The sequence below is a fragment of the Crotalus tigris genome, unplaced genomic scaffold (assembly GCF_016545835.1).
Source record: "Crotalus tigris isolate CLP2741 ecotype Arizona unplaced genomic scaffold, ASM1654583v1 scf7180000024437.13266115, whole genome shotgun sequence".
Lineage (NCBI taxonomy): Eukaryota > Metazoa > Chordata > Lepidosauria > Squamata > Viperidae > Crotalus > Crotalus tigris.
The window spans coordinates 4,788,285-4,807,464 of NW_024100606.1; the positions used below are offsets into that span (position 1 = coordinate 4,788,285).

Sequence of the window (19,180 nt, forward strand, 5' to 3'; positions counted from 1 at the left end):
TTGGGTCCCCAAATTCCAAAAAGATGTAAATCCAATTATATTAAGTTGTTCTTTTCAATGATTTGTTTCCCCTGGGTAGTCAGATGCCGCCATTTTAGAGGGTGGGAGGAAAAAGTTCCCTTCCCTCTTTCCTCACAGGGGAAAGAAATTTCAAGCAGCTTTTACAGGAAAGTACTTGGGGTACATAGTAGGTAAGATCTTACCCAATTCCTCCGTGTTGCTTTCAAAGTGCTTGTTGATAGATTTGGCCTCAGCTGTCAGCAGCTTAGTGATGGGCCATGTTGATGGCCGATCTTTTCCCTGTCAGTTTGAAGAGCTCTCCCGGATCAAACAGGAGGACTGCTGCCCTTCTGTGATCACTCAGGGGTCCTCTTCTCGCTCATCGCCCCTACAGGGCAACTTCCGGCCCTCTTCAGGGTCCCCCGGTGGGAGAAAATTGGACGGTGGAGAAAGCAATCGCCCCACACGTCCACCAATGCCACGATTGCAAACCGGAAGCCCGAATGTTTTAAGATTTCTAACTGAGATGCTAAATTGACCAACTATATTAGGTTAGTGCAATATAGATAAAAATATTTGGGGGGGGGGATTCACTGAAACATGAGATTAAAAAATAACACCAAAGATTAAAGTATTTTACTTCTACCATTTACAGATATTCCTTGATTTATGATGATTTGTTTAGCAACAATTTACAATTCATCCTCCTACATATGTCTGTTGCAGTATTTCTGTGATCATGGGAATGAAATTTACATGCTTGGCAATTGGCATGTATTTATGACAATTCCAGTGTTCTTGAGTCACATAATCCCCATATACAATCTTCCCAGCTAGTTTCTGATAAGCATAGTCAATGGGGGAAACCAGAATTGCTTAACAACTACATTATTCACTTAATGAGTGAGGCAAAATAGGTCATAAATTAAGACACAGTCTGAATTTTACTGATAAGATTTTCCAGTCCCAATTGTAGTCATAAGTCAAAGATTACCTGTACAATAAGAAGTCAAGTCCCCATTGCCGCAAGAGGATATTCCAAAAAGTAATTCCTGAGAGAGTTTAGAACAGGGCTTTTCAACCTTTTCACCCATTGTATCATTTTTAGGATATGGCAACATCCAAGTACCACCAGTCGCCTAGCAAGGTGTCAAAAACTTGATGACGCTCCCCCCAAAAGGAAAAAAGTGATAAAGTACAGGTAGTCCTCGACTTAGAACAGTTCCCTTAGTGAGTGTTCGAAGTTACAATGGCACTGAAAAAAGTGCCCCCAAGCCACAGCCGAGCAAGACACCTGCCTGCCCACCCAGTGCTCTTCCTCCTGTCCGAGGTTTTCATTGTTGTGAGCATTTCTGTTGAGGATTGGCAGCAGGGTGGGGGGGTGTTTGGTTTTTATTCCCCCCATCTGTTGGGTGGTTGCAGCAGGTTTTGGTCACTTCACATGACCCTGGGACACTGTGACCGTCATAAATATGAATCAATTGCCAAGCATCTGAATGTAAATCACAAGACCCTGGAGATGCTGCAACATTCCAGCTGATCGGCGCTTCTTCTGGACTCAGCAGAAGCACCAGGATCAGCGCCAAGCTCCAACCGGAGCCTGGCGCTGATCCTGGCGCTTCCATTGAGCCCTGATAGCCCCAAAGCGCCGATCAGCTGGAAAGCGACATTGATTCTGGCGCTTCCGCTGAGCCCTGACAGCCCTGCAGCTCCAGCCATCTCTTGCTCAGGCTTGTGCGGTGCTTCCACCGGTTCAGCTCATTTCTCCCCCGCTACCATTTTTCTAGGATGGTCACGTACCACCTACCAGATGCCAATGTACCACAGGTGGTACCCGTACCACTGGTTGAAAAGCCATGGTTTAGAAGATCTAATGTATAGGGGGTCTTCACTTACTGACCACAAATGAGATCAGCAACTTCATCAATAAATTAAATTTTCATATAGTGAAAAATCATATAACCACACCTCATCTACAATGGCAGTTTGTCAGTTCCAGCTGTGATCATTAAGCAAATCATCACAGGTTGTGAAATGTGATGTAATCTGACTGCAACTTGCAACTCCCATCAGCTTTGATTCTGCCAACTGTGAAGGTTGTAAATGTGCAGGTTGTCAAATGCTGGAATCATGATCACCATGGGAACAGTCACAACTTGGTAGACAGGTTATAAGTCTCCCATATTCAGTACTGTCATAACTTTGAACAGTCACTGAATGAGTAGTCAGAAAGTAAGAATTACATATAATATCTTTCAGGTATAAGTAACAAATTTGATTAATTGACGTTATAGCTTTTTTTTAATCTTAACATAACTAGAATTGCAATTCTTACCTAGTATTAAATGGAATTTAGGTGATATGTACCATGTTTCCCAAAAAATATCCTGAAAATAAGCCCTAGTTAAGACCCCATCCACCCTGTCCCACCGTCTGGTTGCACAGAGGGAGGGGGAGGCGCACACATAAAAATCAAGCTAGGGCAGGGATGTGGAGGTAGAATTGCCCCACACACCCTGCACCCGCTTACCTCAGGACTGCTGCAGCCAGGTCACTCATGCTCCAAGACTTGTCTCATCTCATGGCAGCAGCACCAACAGCCCCATCCAGCAGAAGCCCGTGTGGTCACCACCAGCCTACTTCTGCAGCTGCTTGCCACCACTCGGACGCATCCCCTCCTCCCCCGGAGCTCCACTGTGAAGGCCTCTGCCAGCGTCAACCCAGAGCTCCCTTCTCGGCTGCAGAGACCTTTCCTGAAGCCTCTGCCGGTGAAGCGGAGGCCGGGAGTCAACACATCAAGCAGTGGTGAACGGCTGCAGAAGAAGTGGGCTGCCAGTGACCATGCAGGTTCCTGCTGGATGGGGTTGTTAGTGCCGCCGCGAGGCGAGACAGTGTAAAAAATAAGTCATCCCCCCAAAATAAGACCTAATGACTCTTTGGGAGGCATATATATGCCTTATATATATATATAAGACCGGATCTTATTTTTGGGGAAACACGCTATTATAGCAGAGATGTACTGTGCATATAAGACTACGAACTACCGTGTTTCTGTAATTTTAAATAAATCTCAATATAATGTGTAACTTGGGCTTAAGATATGCCTTTAAATGTGCATAGTATATCTGAGATTAAATGTAATTCACTTAAAACAAGATACATTATTTACCTGTACTCTAATGACATTTTTATAGTGTGTCACTATGTTGTTATGTTGTTCTAAACTTTTTTTCACTTCTTCTTCCTTTTTATCTTCTTCACTTGACTTATAAATTGCCTTTGTTATAACTCCTGTGAAATGATGATTTATAATATTAGATAATTTAAGTCAAATGTTGTAGCATTCTAGATGACTATAGAGATTAAGGGTTTAAAAGGTGCCTTATCATTAACATGATAATGGCTACTCAATGTTTCTCAATTACTCAGATTTTTTTCCTTATTATGCTAAAAAACTTTCTTATCTGATAATACTGTTACTTTAAAATAAAAAAAACCATTTTGATAGAAAATGTTTAATAAACAATGGATCAGGAAACACTTCTCAGTCATGTCGTGAGTTAATTAAATCTGTTGCAACTTTTAACTCCCACAATTTCCCACTGAGCTTAATTCTCTACAATTGGTTCACATTTAAATGAGTTCAATAAACACTAGTACAATAGTACATCACAGGCATAATATATATACTCTGATTTCTGTGGAGAAATATGAAAGCCTCAGAAAGAACAAACCATTTTTCTCAAGCCTTCTGCCCCAAACTGAAAATAAAATGAAAAAAATACACAATATATATATTGTGTATTGCTATTTCAAAATATTCATATCAAATCATGAAATAGGCAAATAGGCAAAAGGTTTATTGCAATATAAGTGAAAAATAATTTTCAGAAGTCCATGGAAAAAAGAAGCAGAAGAAACAGAGCCTTCTAAGAAACCCAGAAAATGAGACTATGGAGTCAAATATGGCAACATTTGAATTCTGAGCTCTGGTGTCTCTTCTCTACCTGATTTTCAGTTTCTTTTGAAACATTAATCTTCTATATGTATCTATAATATATAACTTACTCTATTTTGCCACAAAGTAGATGGTTTCTTCCTCCTTTCTCAAAATTAACTTTTTGCCAACCTGCTGATCCTAAGCAGGTAAGAATGAATGAAGAGATGCTACATTTCACTGTGTTCAGAAACCTTCACCTCCACTGGTTACAAACTTTTTAAAATTAAATTAATATACTTTGCTTAATAGATTTTTTAAAAAATAAGAAATTGACCTCATATCTCTACATGATGCAATAATAAAGAATGTAAATGTATAATATTTCTGATATCTTTTTCTTTGGATTCTCAATGTCTATGGAGATTCTCAGTCATCCAAGTCATGGTTGTCCCAAAGATGTTTTTTCCAAAGGCAACTACACTTTCTTGTTTTTCATTGAAGATGTTTCGCTTCTCATTCAGTCAGAACTGAAGTGGCTTCTTGGATGAGAAGTGAAACATCTCCAAAGAAAAACAAGGAAGTCCAGTTGCCTCTTGAAAAAGCACCTTTGGGACACCTCTGAATTCTCATAACTTTTTCTGTTACATCAGAATTCTCAGAAATTATATACATTTAATCTATATAAAATTATTGATTTTGATGACAAGATTTTTTTTAAAGAATTTGAACTGCTGGTAAATTGTACTTTCTCCTTTTTCAAATTAATACTCCAAGAAATAAACAGATAAAATCAGGAGAAATGATGTAACAAGTCTCACCTTCCAGTTCTTTCACCAGCTTTGTAAATTCATGATCAAACATCATATGATCAGGGCTAGAAAAGTTTGGCTGTGGTTTCTGAGCTGCTCGGGAATAGAATTCATGTTTGCTAATAAATCCCAATTTCTCAATAAAAATTTCCTTGCCAATCCTTTTTTCTATAAGCTGCTTTAGTTTTTCTCTAAAGGGGAAAACAGAATTATGTAATAATTCTAGCTGAAAAAAATCCTCTTTTTAATCATATCCTACCCCTCAAAATCTTACAGTTCTCTTTAATAAATAAAGGATAAAGAAAAAGATCAGATAAATAGTATGCAGTAAGTCAGAACGATGGAGAAGAAAAAAAGATGCCTTCAGATCTTGTAGAGAAATCAATTTCAGTGTGAAATAAATTTAGACAAATTACAGAAAATCAAGCAACTTCAGAATATTGGAAACAATGAGAAGACAAACAAAGTGATAGTTTAAAAATAGTCATATGTTTTTATTTTGCTTTTTCAAGCCAACATTATTCTTCAGTAGCACTGGAGAAACACAGCCTATAATTCCAAATGACATTTTATCAGTTTCAAACCGTTGGGGCCATAAAGTTTAAAACTAATAATAAAAAAGCATGTGTTTGCCTTAATTAATATGGAAAGTTCATATATTTCCTAATACAGTATTTACAATGCAAAATATATTAAATGAAATATGAATTGCCAATATACTCACTTTTTATAATTCTCAAGTGAATTGTCATTGTAATAAATGGAGATTCCTAGTAATAGAGCACACAATCCTTGAACCAGCTGCTCCTCTTCTCCAAGGTTTTCTGCTATTTGTCCTGTTAGCTAGATCTTTGGCTAAGGATGCTAGAGACTGAAGTACTTTTCTTTGCATCACACTTTAGAGTAAAAAGGTAACAATTTCCTTGATGTATTTTGATTGAATGGCCATATCAATGCAGATGTCTTAGCATCAATTTAGTTAGCTATTTATCTGTTCATTCATTCATTTATTAATTTATTCAATTTCTATGGCCACCCATCTCACTCAATGACTCGGTACCAATACTAAGTGGCTTGCCATTGCTTTCTTTCATAAAACTTTCTGATTTACCAATCTGGTTACAGCTTTTGGACTTCCTGGGAGTCTCTTCTCTTACTTCTAACTTAACTTTTTCACCACCAGCTTGTCTTGACCTAGGTTTTTATCTTAATAGCTTAACTACAAAACAATCAGTTGTTTATTCATTTAACCAAAACAATTTTAATGAAACATTGTTATTGTACTATAACAGAAACATGTAGCATGCTAATTTTAATAGAAGAAAGTGAAAATCTATTTATGAGCACAGTGAGACATTTTAATAATAATTTAATAAATGTCCAAATTGCAAAGAAACATTTTTTTAGTGTACTGTTACTTCTGCCCTTCAACTGCAACTTTATATAATTACTACAGCGAAGTATTAAATTGTAATTCTTTTAAAAGGATACAAATGGAATATTTGCTGGATTGTGAAGAAAATGTGTGACAGCAATGGGGCAACTGCTTAGCCATGTGCAAAGCAGCATTAATAATCCAACCCTTGTCTGCACTTTGCTTCCCTGGAAAAAAACAAAATGTTATTTTTGTTTGCATCACTTTTATATCTTGCTTCATAATTCTCAAGGTCATCAATCAATCAATCAATCAACCAAAACCATTTCCTAAAAGTGAGGAATGCACATGCCTAGGGGAAACGTGAAATACAATAAAATTTCAGAAAAAAAATGAGAATAAAATGCCAATGCAGCCTGATGAGAACTGTGCATTCTTAGTATTTGCAACTGGAAAAGAAAATTATTGCGAGGAGTGGGCTGGGGATTATTGCTATCAGCTAGAAAAGGAGCCTGGCTGAAACTGAATCTTGACTTTATTGTGTAGTAGCAATCCTATCTGGCTTGTTACACACCTTTTATGATAGACAACCTAATAACCACAACACATATTGCTGTGATTCTATGAATGCTACAGTTCAGTTCTCCGCTCTGCTACTTTTGCCTTGTTCAAGCTTTCTATATAACTAAAAAGACAATACAGTATAATAATTTAATACTGCATCATTGAAGATGTTATTTAGTTGGGTAATGAAACATCTGGAAGAAAACAACCAAGCTCAGAGAGTAACAAGAACTTCATACTATGATACATTAAAAATAACACAAACCGTAGGAGAATAATATGATTTAAAAAAAGATTATGAAATAAGGATGGATAGGAAACTGGATTACCAGATATAGCAGTATCCCCTTATTGTCTATTGCTAACTCTGTGTGTAGTTGCACAAAATTTAGTCACATTATAAATACTAGCAGGCTGTCTATCCCAAAATAAAAAGATGAGAAGGAATTCATCTGGTCACTCAGAAAATTTACTAAAACAGAATAATAAGTTTATTATGTAGATCTATACAGAATACAAACTATTTCAAGAGTAAAACTGGGCTCAGTTCACTTAACAACCACCTTGCTTAGCAATGGAAATTCTAGCCACAATTGTGGTCATAAGTTGAGGATTTGTACATGAGGGCAAGTATGACATTATTTTCATTACTGAAACTTGGTGGGATGAAACCCATGTCTGGAATATACAGGTAGAAAGGTTTAAATTGTTCAAAAGAAATAGACCTAATAAAAGAGGAAGTGGAGTTGCATTATTTATAAGAAATAACTACACCTATATAGAAATACAAAAAAATTAAAAAGGATGAAAATCTTCTTGAATACATTTGGGTTAATATAAAAGGAAAAAGGAATGACATTGCCATAGGTCTATACTACAGGACTCCCAATCAATCAGAGAAAATAGACAACTTTTTGCTAACCACTTAGCTACAATGTGCAGGAAGCACATTAGAATAGTAATGGGGAATTTTAACTATCCTGACATTTATAGGGAGACAAAGTCCGCACCAACTGGAAAATCAAACGGGTTCCTGACAAACCTGACAACTTTGTCTCCCAAAAGACAGAGGCAGGTACTTGAGGGTCAGCTATACTGGACTTAATCCTTACTAACAGAGATAAATTAACAGGAGGGATTGACGGTGCAGGAACTTTGGGGGAAGAGCAACCATGTCATATTGGAATTTAACACAACACAGGCACACACAATAGAACAAAGTCATGCTAGTGTTTTAGACTTTAGATTTCAACAAACTTAGAGAGCTTGGGAAGGATTCCATGGATAAAAATTTCAAAGGGAAAAAACACTCAAGAATCTCTGAAAAATGAGATATAAAAGCCCCACTGAGAAAGAAAAATAAAAGAGACCCCAAATGAAACCAGCATGGTTGCATAAAGAACTCTCTGATAAACTGAAAAAAAAAAAGGAGAAGTAAGAAAAGATAAAGGTCAGAACAAACTAAAACTTTCAACAAATACAAAAAATAAATTTAAAAATTTCTACGTATAAAAAGCAAGAAAAATGTCAAGTAAACAATCAGCCAATATTGGGAAAGGATGGCAAGTTGGCAATAGGCTACAGGGAGAAAGTGCAATTGCTTAATTTATTCTTTGCATCTGTCTTTTCACAAGAGGAAAAAAATAACCCAACCTAACAAAACTACATATTTCTTTTTTAAGCGTGAAAAGCCAAATGAGCAGGTTAGAATAGGTGGTACCTGGCTCAACAGCAGTAATTGTGAGAGTATCTAGGAGTTCTAGTGGACAGCCACTTAAATATGAGCCAGCAATATGCCAAAGCTGCCAAAAAAGTTAATGCAGCCCAAGGCTACATCAACAAAGGAATAGTATCAAGGTCATATGATACTATACTAGCAGTGCTAGTATTACTTTCTCCTGCAAAGACCACACTTTATAAGACCACACTTGGAATACTCCATCCAGTTTTAGTCACAATACAAAAAAGATGTTGCAGAAAAAGTGCAGAGAAGAGCAATAAATTTGGAAAATCAGGAAGTGTGAGAAAGAAACTTAAAATTGCTCCCCTTGACTCTGTGGTGGTACAGTGGTTAGAACAGGGGTCCCCAATCCCGTACCAGGCCACGGCATCCAGCAACCGGTCCGCACAAACAAGCAAAGCCCTATCCGCAGGATGCAGGCAACACACAAAACACGTACCCTCCAGTCTGTGGGAAAAAAAAATCTCTCCCCACGAAAGTGGTCCCTAGTGCCCCAAAGGTTGGGGACCTCTGGGTTAGAATACAGCAATGCAGACTACTTCGACTGACTGCCAGCTGTCAGCAGTTTGATTCTCACCGGCTCAAGGTTGACTCAGCCTTCCATCCTTCTGAGGTCGGTAAAATGAAGACCCAGATTGTTGGGGTAATATGCTGACTCTGTAAACCGCTTAGAGAGGGCTGTAAAGCACTCTGAAGCAGTATATAAGTCTAAATGCTATTGCTATAAAAGGGAGTAAAAAAGAAATTCTTTCAGGTTTTTACAATTCTGTTACTGTGGCCAACTTCAATAAGGTGAATTTTTTTGGTGATGACTGATCTGATCTACCTCAGCAGAATGATATCACCTAAAGCACTAGTATTATGCTGAGAGAACTCGATACACTGAATATAATTACTTCTAGCCATTATTTTTATCATTTACTTCTAGAGCCATTTGGAAAGTGAAAGAAAGCAGCATCCACTTGCTTTAAAGAGATATAGCCACATGCTATCTTCATGCTTCCCTATAATCTGAAAAAATGTCTTGCTTTAAAGAGATATAGCCACATGCTATCTTCATGCTTCTCTATAATCTGAAAAGAAATTGATTCTATAGGTTTAACAGGCAAATGTTTCAATAGTTATACTCAATAAGAATACTTAGTCTTAAAATCTATTCCTGACTATTTCTATCTGTTTTTTATATTAAAAAAATCAGTCTCTTTACTTAATGGCTGTTTTTATTAGCAATAATTGATTTTGCAATTGTATTTTGCCACTTTTATTTTTGTTTATTTATATCCCTTTAGTATTTACAAATAATGCACGAAACTTATCCAACATATCTCCTATTTTCCCTATAACAACAACCCTGTCAGGTGAGTTAGGCTGAGAGAGATTGACAGCTCTAAGGTCACCCAGCTGACTTTCATGATTAAGGTAGGACATAAACTCATGGTCTCTTTCTTTCTAGCCTGGCACCTTAACCATTAGACCAAACCAGCTTTCTGTTCTGTTCTTCTGTTCCTTTTATAACTTAAGTAAAAAAACTTTTAAAAATATAAGACCATTCAATATATAAATCTTATCCTGCACGGTCAGCAGAAAATACTAATCAAGAGAGTGAATCACTTAATAAAACAAAATTTAATCTGAAAGTTGTTTAATTATTTAAACTAAGTAGGAGAAATACTAATCTGAAATACCACGGTTTGGAAACACCTCAATTTTTTATCTTCTGTCTGGTTATGAAAAGCAAGAAAGTACTCATTAAACTTTGTAGAAAACAAATACTGAGTTTACACTAAAAGAAGAGGAAAGAAGTCAAACTACATTTAGTACCCACTGGTTATGCAAGGACTCTTGGGAGAAAGAAAAAGCACCCTTAACAACCATGTTTCCCATATCAGTCACCAAAACCACCAAGAGATAAGACAGTTTGTTACTAGAAATAACACCAAGCAACAGGCACAAACTGTAAGTACATAAAAAAAACCTCAAACAGTTAATTCATAAAACACAGCAAAGCTGAGATAGCAGATAGACCCTGCTACAATGAAAGGAATGCTTTGCGTTCATCAATACATACCCGTCTGTCGATCTTATCACCCTGTGAACCATACATTAAATATTACAAAGGAATGCTGTAGGATGTTAAAATAACTACAATACAATACAGAGGTAAGCTGCTTTTGATTTTCATTTTAAAAAAATAAATAAATAGCAATCCCTTTTCAGAACAAATACTTTTGAATGAGATGAAAGATTAACACCGAAATGTATTGTTATGTATACTTTAACATCAGCCAAATGAGTTTTGCTTGGTTTATAGGGATTTTACTTTATTTGAAACTAACTACCTACTCATTGGTCTTCAGACAAAATAGTTTGCATAGAAAAAAGTGGAATGAGGTTCATAATAATTTTCCATGCTGCTCTGAAGGAAACAAATGTTATTTATTGCATATAAAAATGCAAGAAAAATGATTTTCTTCCATCCTATATATACAAATATTTGAAGCATACGCATTGTACAAACTAATAACAAAATAACTGAAAGTCAATGTAAAGACTATTTACTTTTGTATTATTGATAAATTTGTAAGAAGGCAAGCCCACATGTGGACTCAACAAGTGGCCAAGGTTTTTTGTACACATTCATTTCTTACTTTCATGGTTCAAATATGTACCAGTGCTCTGATTGTGGAAAAAACAAAAGCATACTATTTTTCTCTCACCTTTCAGTCCCTTATTCCAATTTTTACTTCCTTCAAGATGTACTGTATATATCAAACAGATTATATATGCATTTCTGATTCTTTACAATTTGCTTAGATGTATACTTTCCCTTTCCTTATGGAGTTCAAAGCATAACAAACACTCCTCCAATATTTCCTCTCTGTAGCTCTATGAGAGAATGGACTGACAGAGCTTACATAGCTGAGGACAGATTTGAACTTGGGTCTCCTTGATCCAATTTTAATGCAATCACACCACGCTATTATTTTCCATGTACGTTACCCACAGACATTACACACATCCCAGCAAACCACAGGTTTTAATTCTAATCATTGGTTCTACCCACACATGCTTATTAGAATTAGCACAAATTAACAGAAAATACTATATATTAAAAGCAATAGTTTGTGCCAAGATCATTTAATAGTGCTTTATGGTTTACTAAATGTAATAATCAAGAAATTTTATAACAACTCTCTTTTTAAAGAATGTTTCTTTGTGAGTACTTCTAAAAGGATTCAGTTATAGGTTCATTATGCTGTACCTGAGACAGAATGTTAGTGCACTGCTGAAGTAAGGACACTGGAGGATTTCCAATACTAGTTGCTAGCTGTACCCGTAGCAGCTGCTCCTTTAGAGTGGCATTTTCTTGCAAAGCATGGGCCAATGCCACAGCTGCACACCAGTTTGAAACAGAATCTGTAGAAAAGAGTCCTCCACAAAGAAGTTGGCCAGCTGAGACAGAATTTCCAGTAGCTGTAAAATAAGCAGTCAATTGATTGACAGGACTACTATTTCAGACATGTTCACCTATGTAAAGCTTTTGGAATACCTAGGACATTATCTAAAACAGGAATGTTTTGACTTTGGTTAGGGGCTTCAGGAGCATAGCCAATTCAAAGGGTGAGGGGAAAAATGTGTGGGCCAATTTTGGACAGTTATGCAGGAGTTAAGGGAAAAATTGAAGGGATTTCCCCAGGAGAAGTTAAGGAGAAGAGTGGCATCTTATTGTTTGCAGAAATTTAAGACATTATATTTACCCCTTAAAATACCTTTGAGGAAAAAAATAAACTCTATGTATGAGAGTAATTTTTATCATTGGAATATTGTCAATTGATCTTGTCAGCATGATTTTGTACTTAAACTGAAATGTTCAATAATAGAACATTCTCTATTGTTTAATAAATTATGGAAAAGTTAACTTACAGAATAAAATGTACTTCCGGTGGTTAGCGACGATGATGGCGGCTACATTGTAGCCGTCCTCCTGGGACGGCGTTAGATCTGCGGAGCACAGCGGATATCAGCTGGCCCGCGGCTCGAAATCCCCTTCCCGGGCGAAGGGAAGGGGTAGAGAACTACACGAATAGAGGTAGAACCTCTTAACCCCCCCTGGAGTTTTTTTTGGGGGGGATAGAAAGAGCGTTCCCTCGGAGTTCGTGTTCTCTCCGCCTCCCAGCTGTTTTTGTTTCCTCGGAAACAAAGTGAAACGCCGCTACCATCTCCGCGCTTAAAGTGTTCTGGTGAGTGACTTTTAAAGCGGACAGAGCTATTTAAAGGATTTTACTTGTAGTGTCTCATTTCTCTTTTAGTCTAGGTTGATTTCTTTTTCTTTTGTCTTTTGCTGGTGTGGAGAGTGAAAGTAAGATGGCGATTTGAAAGTGCCTTTGTTTTTTTTGTTGGTTTTTTTTTGGAAAGAAAGCATTGATTTAAACGGAACGTAATGGACTATATAGTTCTTTTCTTTTAAGCTTTTCTTTTTTTTTTGAAAGTGCTCTGGTGGCTTTGAAGTTTTTTTTTGCACTCTCCTTTGCTTTTTTTTTCCTTTCAAACTTTGAGGATTTTAGTACTTTTTTTTTTCTTTTTAAGAAGAGAGAATAAGATTTTTTTAAAAATGGCTTCAAAGAGGCAACCAGCTTCTACAGTTTCTAAGGTGGCTTCTTCTCCTGCAATTCTACCAGTACAACAACCTAAAGCTACACCATCAGTACAGCAACCTAAAGCTACACCTCCACCTTCTCCTCCTTTGCCAGTATTATCTGTACAAGACATGAAAGATATAATGGGAAATTGCTGTATCCCAAATCAGAGAGGAAATGAAGGACCTTCTTGGACAGAATAAATCTGAAAGTAGAGAGGAAATGAAGGACCTTCTTGAACAGAAGAAATCTGAAAGCAGAAAGGAAATGAAGGAGCTCTTAGAGGAGAATAATACTATTTTGAGGCAAGATATAGTAACAGCTTTATCAGGATTGGCTTCTGTGGTCAAGAAGCTTGATTCAAGAGTGGAAGAGGTTGCAGATAAAGTAGACCTCTTGGAAGATAAATTTGAAGATATGGAAAAAAAGATGGAAATTTCACAAGATGATATTCTTATGTCTCAGTACAGGGAAATGGAATATGCCCTGAGAATCAGGGGTCTGAAAGAAGATATGAATCAAGATTTGATAGAGATGGTGGTTAATGACCTTGCTGTTGTTTTGAATAGGGATAAAGATGGATTACGTAGAGAAGTGGAAAAAATTTACAGAGTTAACTCTTGGGTTGCAAAGCAAAAGAATTTACCAAGAGATGTGGTGATTTATTTTGCTAAGAGATCTCTGCGTAATGAAATCATACAAGCTTTTTATAATAAGAGGTTCCAGATTGCTGCCCAAGATGTCATCATTCTAAAGGAAATCCCATCTAAAATTTTAAGAAATAGAAAAGACTTTGCTTTTTTAGCTAATGAACTTAAAACAAGATTGATGCCATTCAGATGGGAGATTCCGATGGGTATTGTTTTGAGCCATGCGGGGACACGCTACAGACTTAACACTGTTACTAAAGCAAGAGTTTTATAACTCGGTCCTGGGAGCAGGCTCATCTTCATTCATGATTCAGAAAGTTTTGGATGGCAAAGAGGTGGAACAGCAGTCTGAAGGATTAGGTCTGATGGTTGCTGGAAAGTCACAGGTTGTATGGTCTCGACAAACAGAGATCAAAGAGCAAAGAATGACTCGTTCTGCACATAGACGCAAGGAAAAGGAACAACAAAAGAAAGAAGTCAAAGAATCGTCTCAAGAAAGTGTCTCGTTGCCGGTGGGAGGAGCAAGACCCAAGAGTTCTGCAACACATTCTTCAATGGCAGACCTTCAGGTAGTCTTCTCCAGGCTTCTGCTTAAGGGAGATGGTAAAGTTCCTGACCTGGAATGTTAACGGCCCCAACTCCCCTCAGAAGAGAAAGAAAATCTTTCATTACTTAAAGCAACATAACAATGATATTATTTGTTTGCAGGAAACACATATTTTACCTAAAGATCAAAAATACTTAGTCAATGCTCGTTTGGGATCTCATTTTGTATCTTCTGCTCCTGGGAAAAAAGGGGGTGTAGTTATCTATGTTAAGCAAAACTTACCAGTCTGTTTGGTAGAATCAGATCCTCAAGGAAGATATGTTATGATTGAACTTGGTTTATATGGTAAGAAAATACTTATAGTGGGATTGCACGCACCAAACCAACAACAGGAACAATTTTATAGACTGCTACATCAGAAACTAAGTTCGTTGGACTATAGATCTGTGATATTAATGGGAGATTGGAATGGTGTTTTAGATACACAAAGGGATAAAAAAGGATTTTCTACTTTTTTCAAACAGGCTAAATTACCCAAAGCTTTTTTTGATTTGAAAGAGGACTGGGAGCTGAGAGATTATTGGCGTGAACGTAACCAAGAGGAGAGAGACTTCACCTTCTTTTCATATAGACATCAATCCTTCTCAAGAATTGACTTTTCCTGATTACAACTGACTTATATTTCAGGGTAAAGAATGTAAAAAATTTTCCTAGGTCGTTGACGGATCATAGTCCAATTTGGATGGAGTTGGCTGATGAAAAAGAGGAGAGGAGATGGTGGAGGGTGAGTGAGAACTTATTTAAACAAGAAAAGAATGTTCAAAAATTAAAGGAGCATTTAAAGGATTATTTTGCTTTAAATATGCATAAGGGAATTTCAATATCAATGGTATGGGATGCAGGTAAAGCTTTTATGCGTGGGATTTTGATAAAAATGAATAATGTCTATAGACAAAAGCAGATTCAGAAAAGTAAGGAACTGGAAGATGAGATTAAATTAAAAGAAAAGTCTTTGATTTTAAATCCTACAGATGAAAAGTTTAAAGAATCTATAAAGTTGTTAAAAACACAATTTAATATGTTGATGGCGGATCAAACCGCAACTAATTTATTGTTTATGAAACAAAATACATTTTGCAATGCTAATAAACCAGGGAGATGGTTGGCTTACCAATTAAGAAAGAAACAGAGACAGAGAATTATAGACAAAATAAATTATAATGGTAAATTAGTCTATCAGAAGGAGTTGATCAAGAAATCTTTTTTAGATTACTATCAAAAATTATATAAGAGTACTAATGTACAAACTTTAGATATAAATAATTATTTAAGTGAGGCCAACTTCCCTAAATTAACAGAAGATCAGAAACAAGAAATTAATGGTTTAATCACCAATGAGGAAATTGTGACAGTTATTAAGCAATTAAAATTAGGTAAAGCACCGGGTACGGATGTTTTGACATCCATTTATTATAAAACCTTGGTAGAAGAGATGATTCAACCTTTATGTGAGCTTTTTAATAATATACTACAGGGCTCAGAGATTCCTCCGTCATGGCGTAGAGCTTTTATATCTTTGATTCCAAAAGAGGATCAAGATCTCACTTTACCGAAGAATTATAGGCCCATATCTCTTTTAAATGTAGATTATAAGATTTTTGCAAAAATTTTAGCTAATAGGCTTATGAGGGTTTTGCATCAGCTTATACATAAGGACCAATCGGGTTTTATAACTGGTAGGTATATGAAGAATAATGTTAGACAAATTATTAATTTATTAGAATATCTAGATAAGAATAACCAAATCTCCGCAGGGCTGATATTTTTAGATGCTGAAAAAGCTTTTGATCAATTGAATTGGCAGTTTATGTTAAGATTAATTGAGGAAATGAATTTTGGAGAAAAAATATCACAAGGTTTTGGTGCTATATATCAAAAACACAGGCACAACTTATTGTTAATGGGGGTTTGTCAGAGGTTTTTACAATAGAAAAAGGTACAAGACAGGGATGTCCATTGTCACCGTTACTGTTTGTTTTAACTTTGGAAATTTTGCTGATCAAAATTCGAGAGTCGCAGGAAATAAAAGGAATAGAAATTAACAAAAAAGAATATAAATTAAGAGCTTTTGCAGATGACTTGGTGGTTACTTTGTCTCAACCTACCTATTCTGTAGTAAATTTTTTACAACTGATTTACCAATATGGACGGGTTTCGGGTTTTAAAATTAATAACAATAAGACTAAAATATTATCTAAAAACATGACTAATTTGGATAAGCAGATTTTGGTTAATCTGACAGACTTTGAAGTTGTTGATAAGATAAAATATCTGGGGGTTACCCTATCTGTTTCTAATGTAAAATTGTATAAAAACAATTATGAAAGGCTGTGGGTCAGGGTACAAAAAGATTTGAAAAATTTGGAGAAGTTACAGTTATCTCTTATGGGAAGAATTGCAGTGATTAAAATGAATGTCCTGCCAAAATTTCTCTTTTTATTTCAAATGTTACCTATTTTAAAGAATGAGGTTAATTTAAATGAATGGCAGAAAGGTATCAACAAATTTATTTGGGCAGGGAAAAAACAAAGGGTAAAGCTTAAAATTATGCAAGACTTCCGTGAGAGAGGTGGACTCAAGGTACCGAATCTGAAATTATATTATGATGCTGTGGCTTTAACACTAATTAGTGATTGGGTTGATTTAACAAATGTAGAAATACTCCCTTTGGAGGGTTGGGATTTACTTTTTGGATGGCATGCCTATCTAATTTTTAATAAAAAAGTGGATCGGGTTTTTAAATCTCATATTATAAGGATCTCTTTACTTTGGGTTTGGAGGAAATATTATAAAAGTGAGTTTAAAATACCATTATGGGCTATACCTTGGCATGCGATAGAGGGGATAAGAAGAGGAGTTAAGATGGATAGTGTTTCTTATGCGCAATTACTCAGGTGGGATGGTAAAAATTGGCAGTTAAAATCTTTGGAAGATTTAGCACATGAAAATATTATATATTCATGGTTTCAGTATAGATAAATAGCTGATAGATGGAAGATAGATCGTAATGTGGGTCTGCTCAGAGAAGATGAAAATCTCTTTAAAGATCAAAGGCAAACTCACATTAAGAGAATTTATGGGGTGCTAGTAGAACTGGACTCAGAACCAGAACTAATTAAAGAATGTATGATTAAATGGGCACAAAATTTGGGTGAACCAGTTCTACTAGATACCTGGGAAACCATCTGGGTGAGGCATGTTAAATTTACACAAGCCCAGAACTTAAGGGAGAATTTTTACAAAATGTTTTACAGATGGCACCTTGATCCACAAAAAATGTCTCGTATGTATGCTGACTTACAGCCTAAATGTTGGAGATGTGGTTGTTTGGATGCTACTTATTATCATATTTGGTGGTCGTGTAAAAATATAAAGGTTTTTTGGATTAAGATATGGTGGAATATTCAAAGAATTTTTAGAAAGAGGGTAAAATTTACCCCACAATTGTTTTTGGTAGGTATTGTTACTGATTGTGATGCTAAGGAAGTTATATTGATGTTAAATTTGATTACGGCCGCTAGGCTGTTAGTAGGGCAATATTGGAAGAAGGAATCTTTGCCTACCTTGCAAGAGTGGTTTTTTAAAGTTTCTTATTTGGCGGAAATGGCAAAGATTTCGGCTTTCTTAAAGGAGCAATCGCAAGAGAAATTTTTTGCGGTATGGGAAAAATGGATAAATTTTATACAATATAAATTGGATATAAAAAAATATCATTTAGCTTTCTAATAACTTGTATATAAACTTTAATATTTTATAGATTGTACTTTTTTATATCTCTTTTCTTCTTTCTCTTTTCTTTTTTTTATTATCTCTTTTTCTTTCAAGTACTTTTTCTTTTTAATACGTATGCTTTTTTACATATATTTTATTGTTAATTATTTTATAAATTGTTTATGTAAGGTATTTAGATATATTTATGATTTATACTTTTTCATTTTTTTTAAGATTCTTAAAAATTTTAATTAAGCCTATATTCAGCTCTGGGAAGGTCGGGGGGGATGGAGAGGGAGGGTTGGGGTGGGTGGGTTAGGGTTGATTTTTTTGCTTTTTGTAAAAATATTTAAAAATTTTCAATAAAAAAAAGAATAAAATGTACTAAATGATATGCTAACCTTAAAGGTATATATAATGTATGGCATCTATTTAAGAATTCCTCAGGACATTAAGAATACCCAGAGCAAATAGTAGAATAGAACAACAGAATTGGAAGCAACCTTGGAGGTGTTCTAGGCTATTCCCCTGCTTGAGCAGGAGGGCCTATACTGTTAGACAAATGGCTGTCCTGTCCCTTTTTATAAACCTCCAGTGATGGAGTACTCACAACTTCTGGAGGCAAGCTATTGCACTGGTTTACTATTCTCACCGTTAGGAAATTTCTCCTTACTTCTAGGTTGCTTCTCTCCTTGATTCATTTCCATCCATTGTTTCTGTCTTGCCTTCTGGAGATTTGGAAAATAGTTTAACCCCCCTCATCTTTGAGTCCTTTAGGACTCATCTTTGAGTCCTTTAAACATTGTAACAGTTATCATGTCTCTTCTAGTCCTTCTTTTCACCAGATTAGATGTACCCAATTCCTGCAACCGCTCTTCTTATGTTTTAGCTTCCAGCCCCCTAAACAATCTTGTTGCTCTTTTCTCTCTTTCCAAAGTCTCAACATCTTTTTACATTGTGGTAACCAGAATGGGATGCATTATTCCAAATGTGATCTTACTAAGGCTTTGTTAAGTGGTATCAGAATTTCATGTCATCTTGATTCTATTCCTCTAAAGCCAGATTTAGACATAGTTTCATTCCATACAACGTTAACCTTGTGAATTCTCAAGCTTCCTCCTTCCATTATATATTCAAGTTGGACAG

The 19,180-nt window shown here is 35.9% G+C and overlaps 1 protein-coding gene across 6 annotated transcripts in view; it reads right to left on the reverse strand.

Moving 5' to 3' along the window:
• Nucleotides 1-19,180, reverse strand: part of USO1 (USO1 vesicle transport factor) — a 69,729-nt gene that overhangs the window by 12,323 nt on the left and 38,226 nt on the right. For 4 of the 6 annotated variants that reach the window (XM_039331725.1, XM_039331723.1, XM_039331727.1 and 1 more), the window contains 6 exons: nucleotides 11,692-11,903; nucleotides 10,498-10,518; nucleotides 6,241-6,351; nucleotides 5,474-5,592; nucleotides 4,759-4,940; nucleotides 3,170-3,291 (listed from right to left, as the gene is read on the reverse strand). In XM_039331725.1, coding sequence (XP_039187659.1) covers nucleotides 3,170-3,291; nucleotides 4,759-4,940; nucleotides 5,474-5,592; nucleotides 6,241-6,351; nucleotides 10,498-10,518; nucleotides 11,692-11,903 — 767 coding nt within the window. The remainder of the gene's footprint in view (nucleotides 1-3,169; nucleotides 3,292-4,758; nucleotides 4,941-5,473; nucleotides 5,593-6,240; nucleotides 6,352-10,497; nucleotides 10,519-11,691; nucleotides 11,904-19,180) is intronic. The other 2 variants (XM_039331726.1, XM_039331722.1) reach the window with 1 other exon arrangement.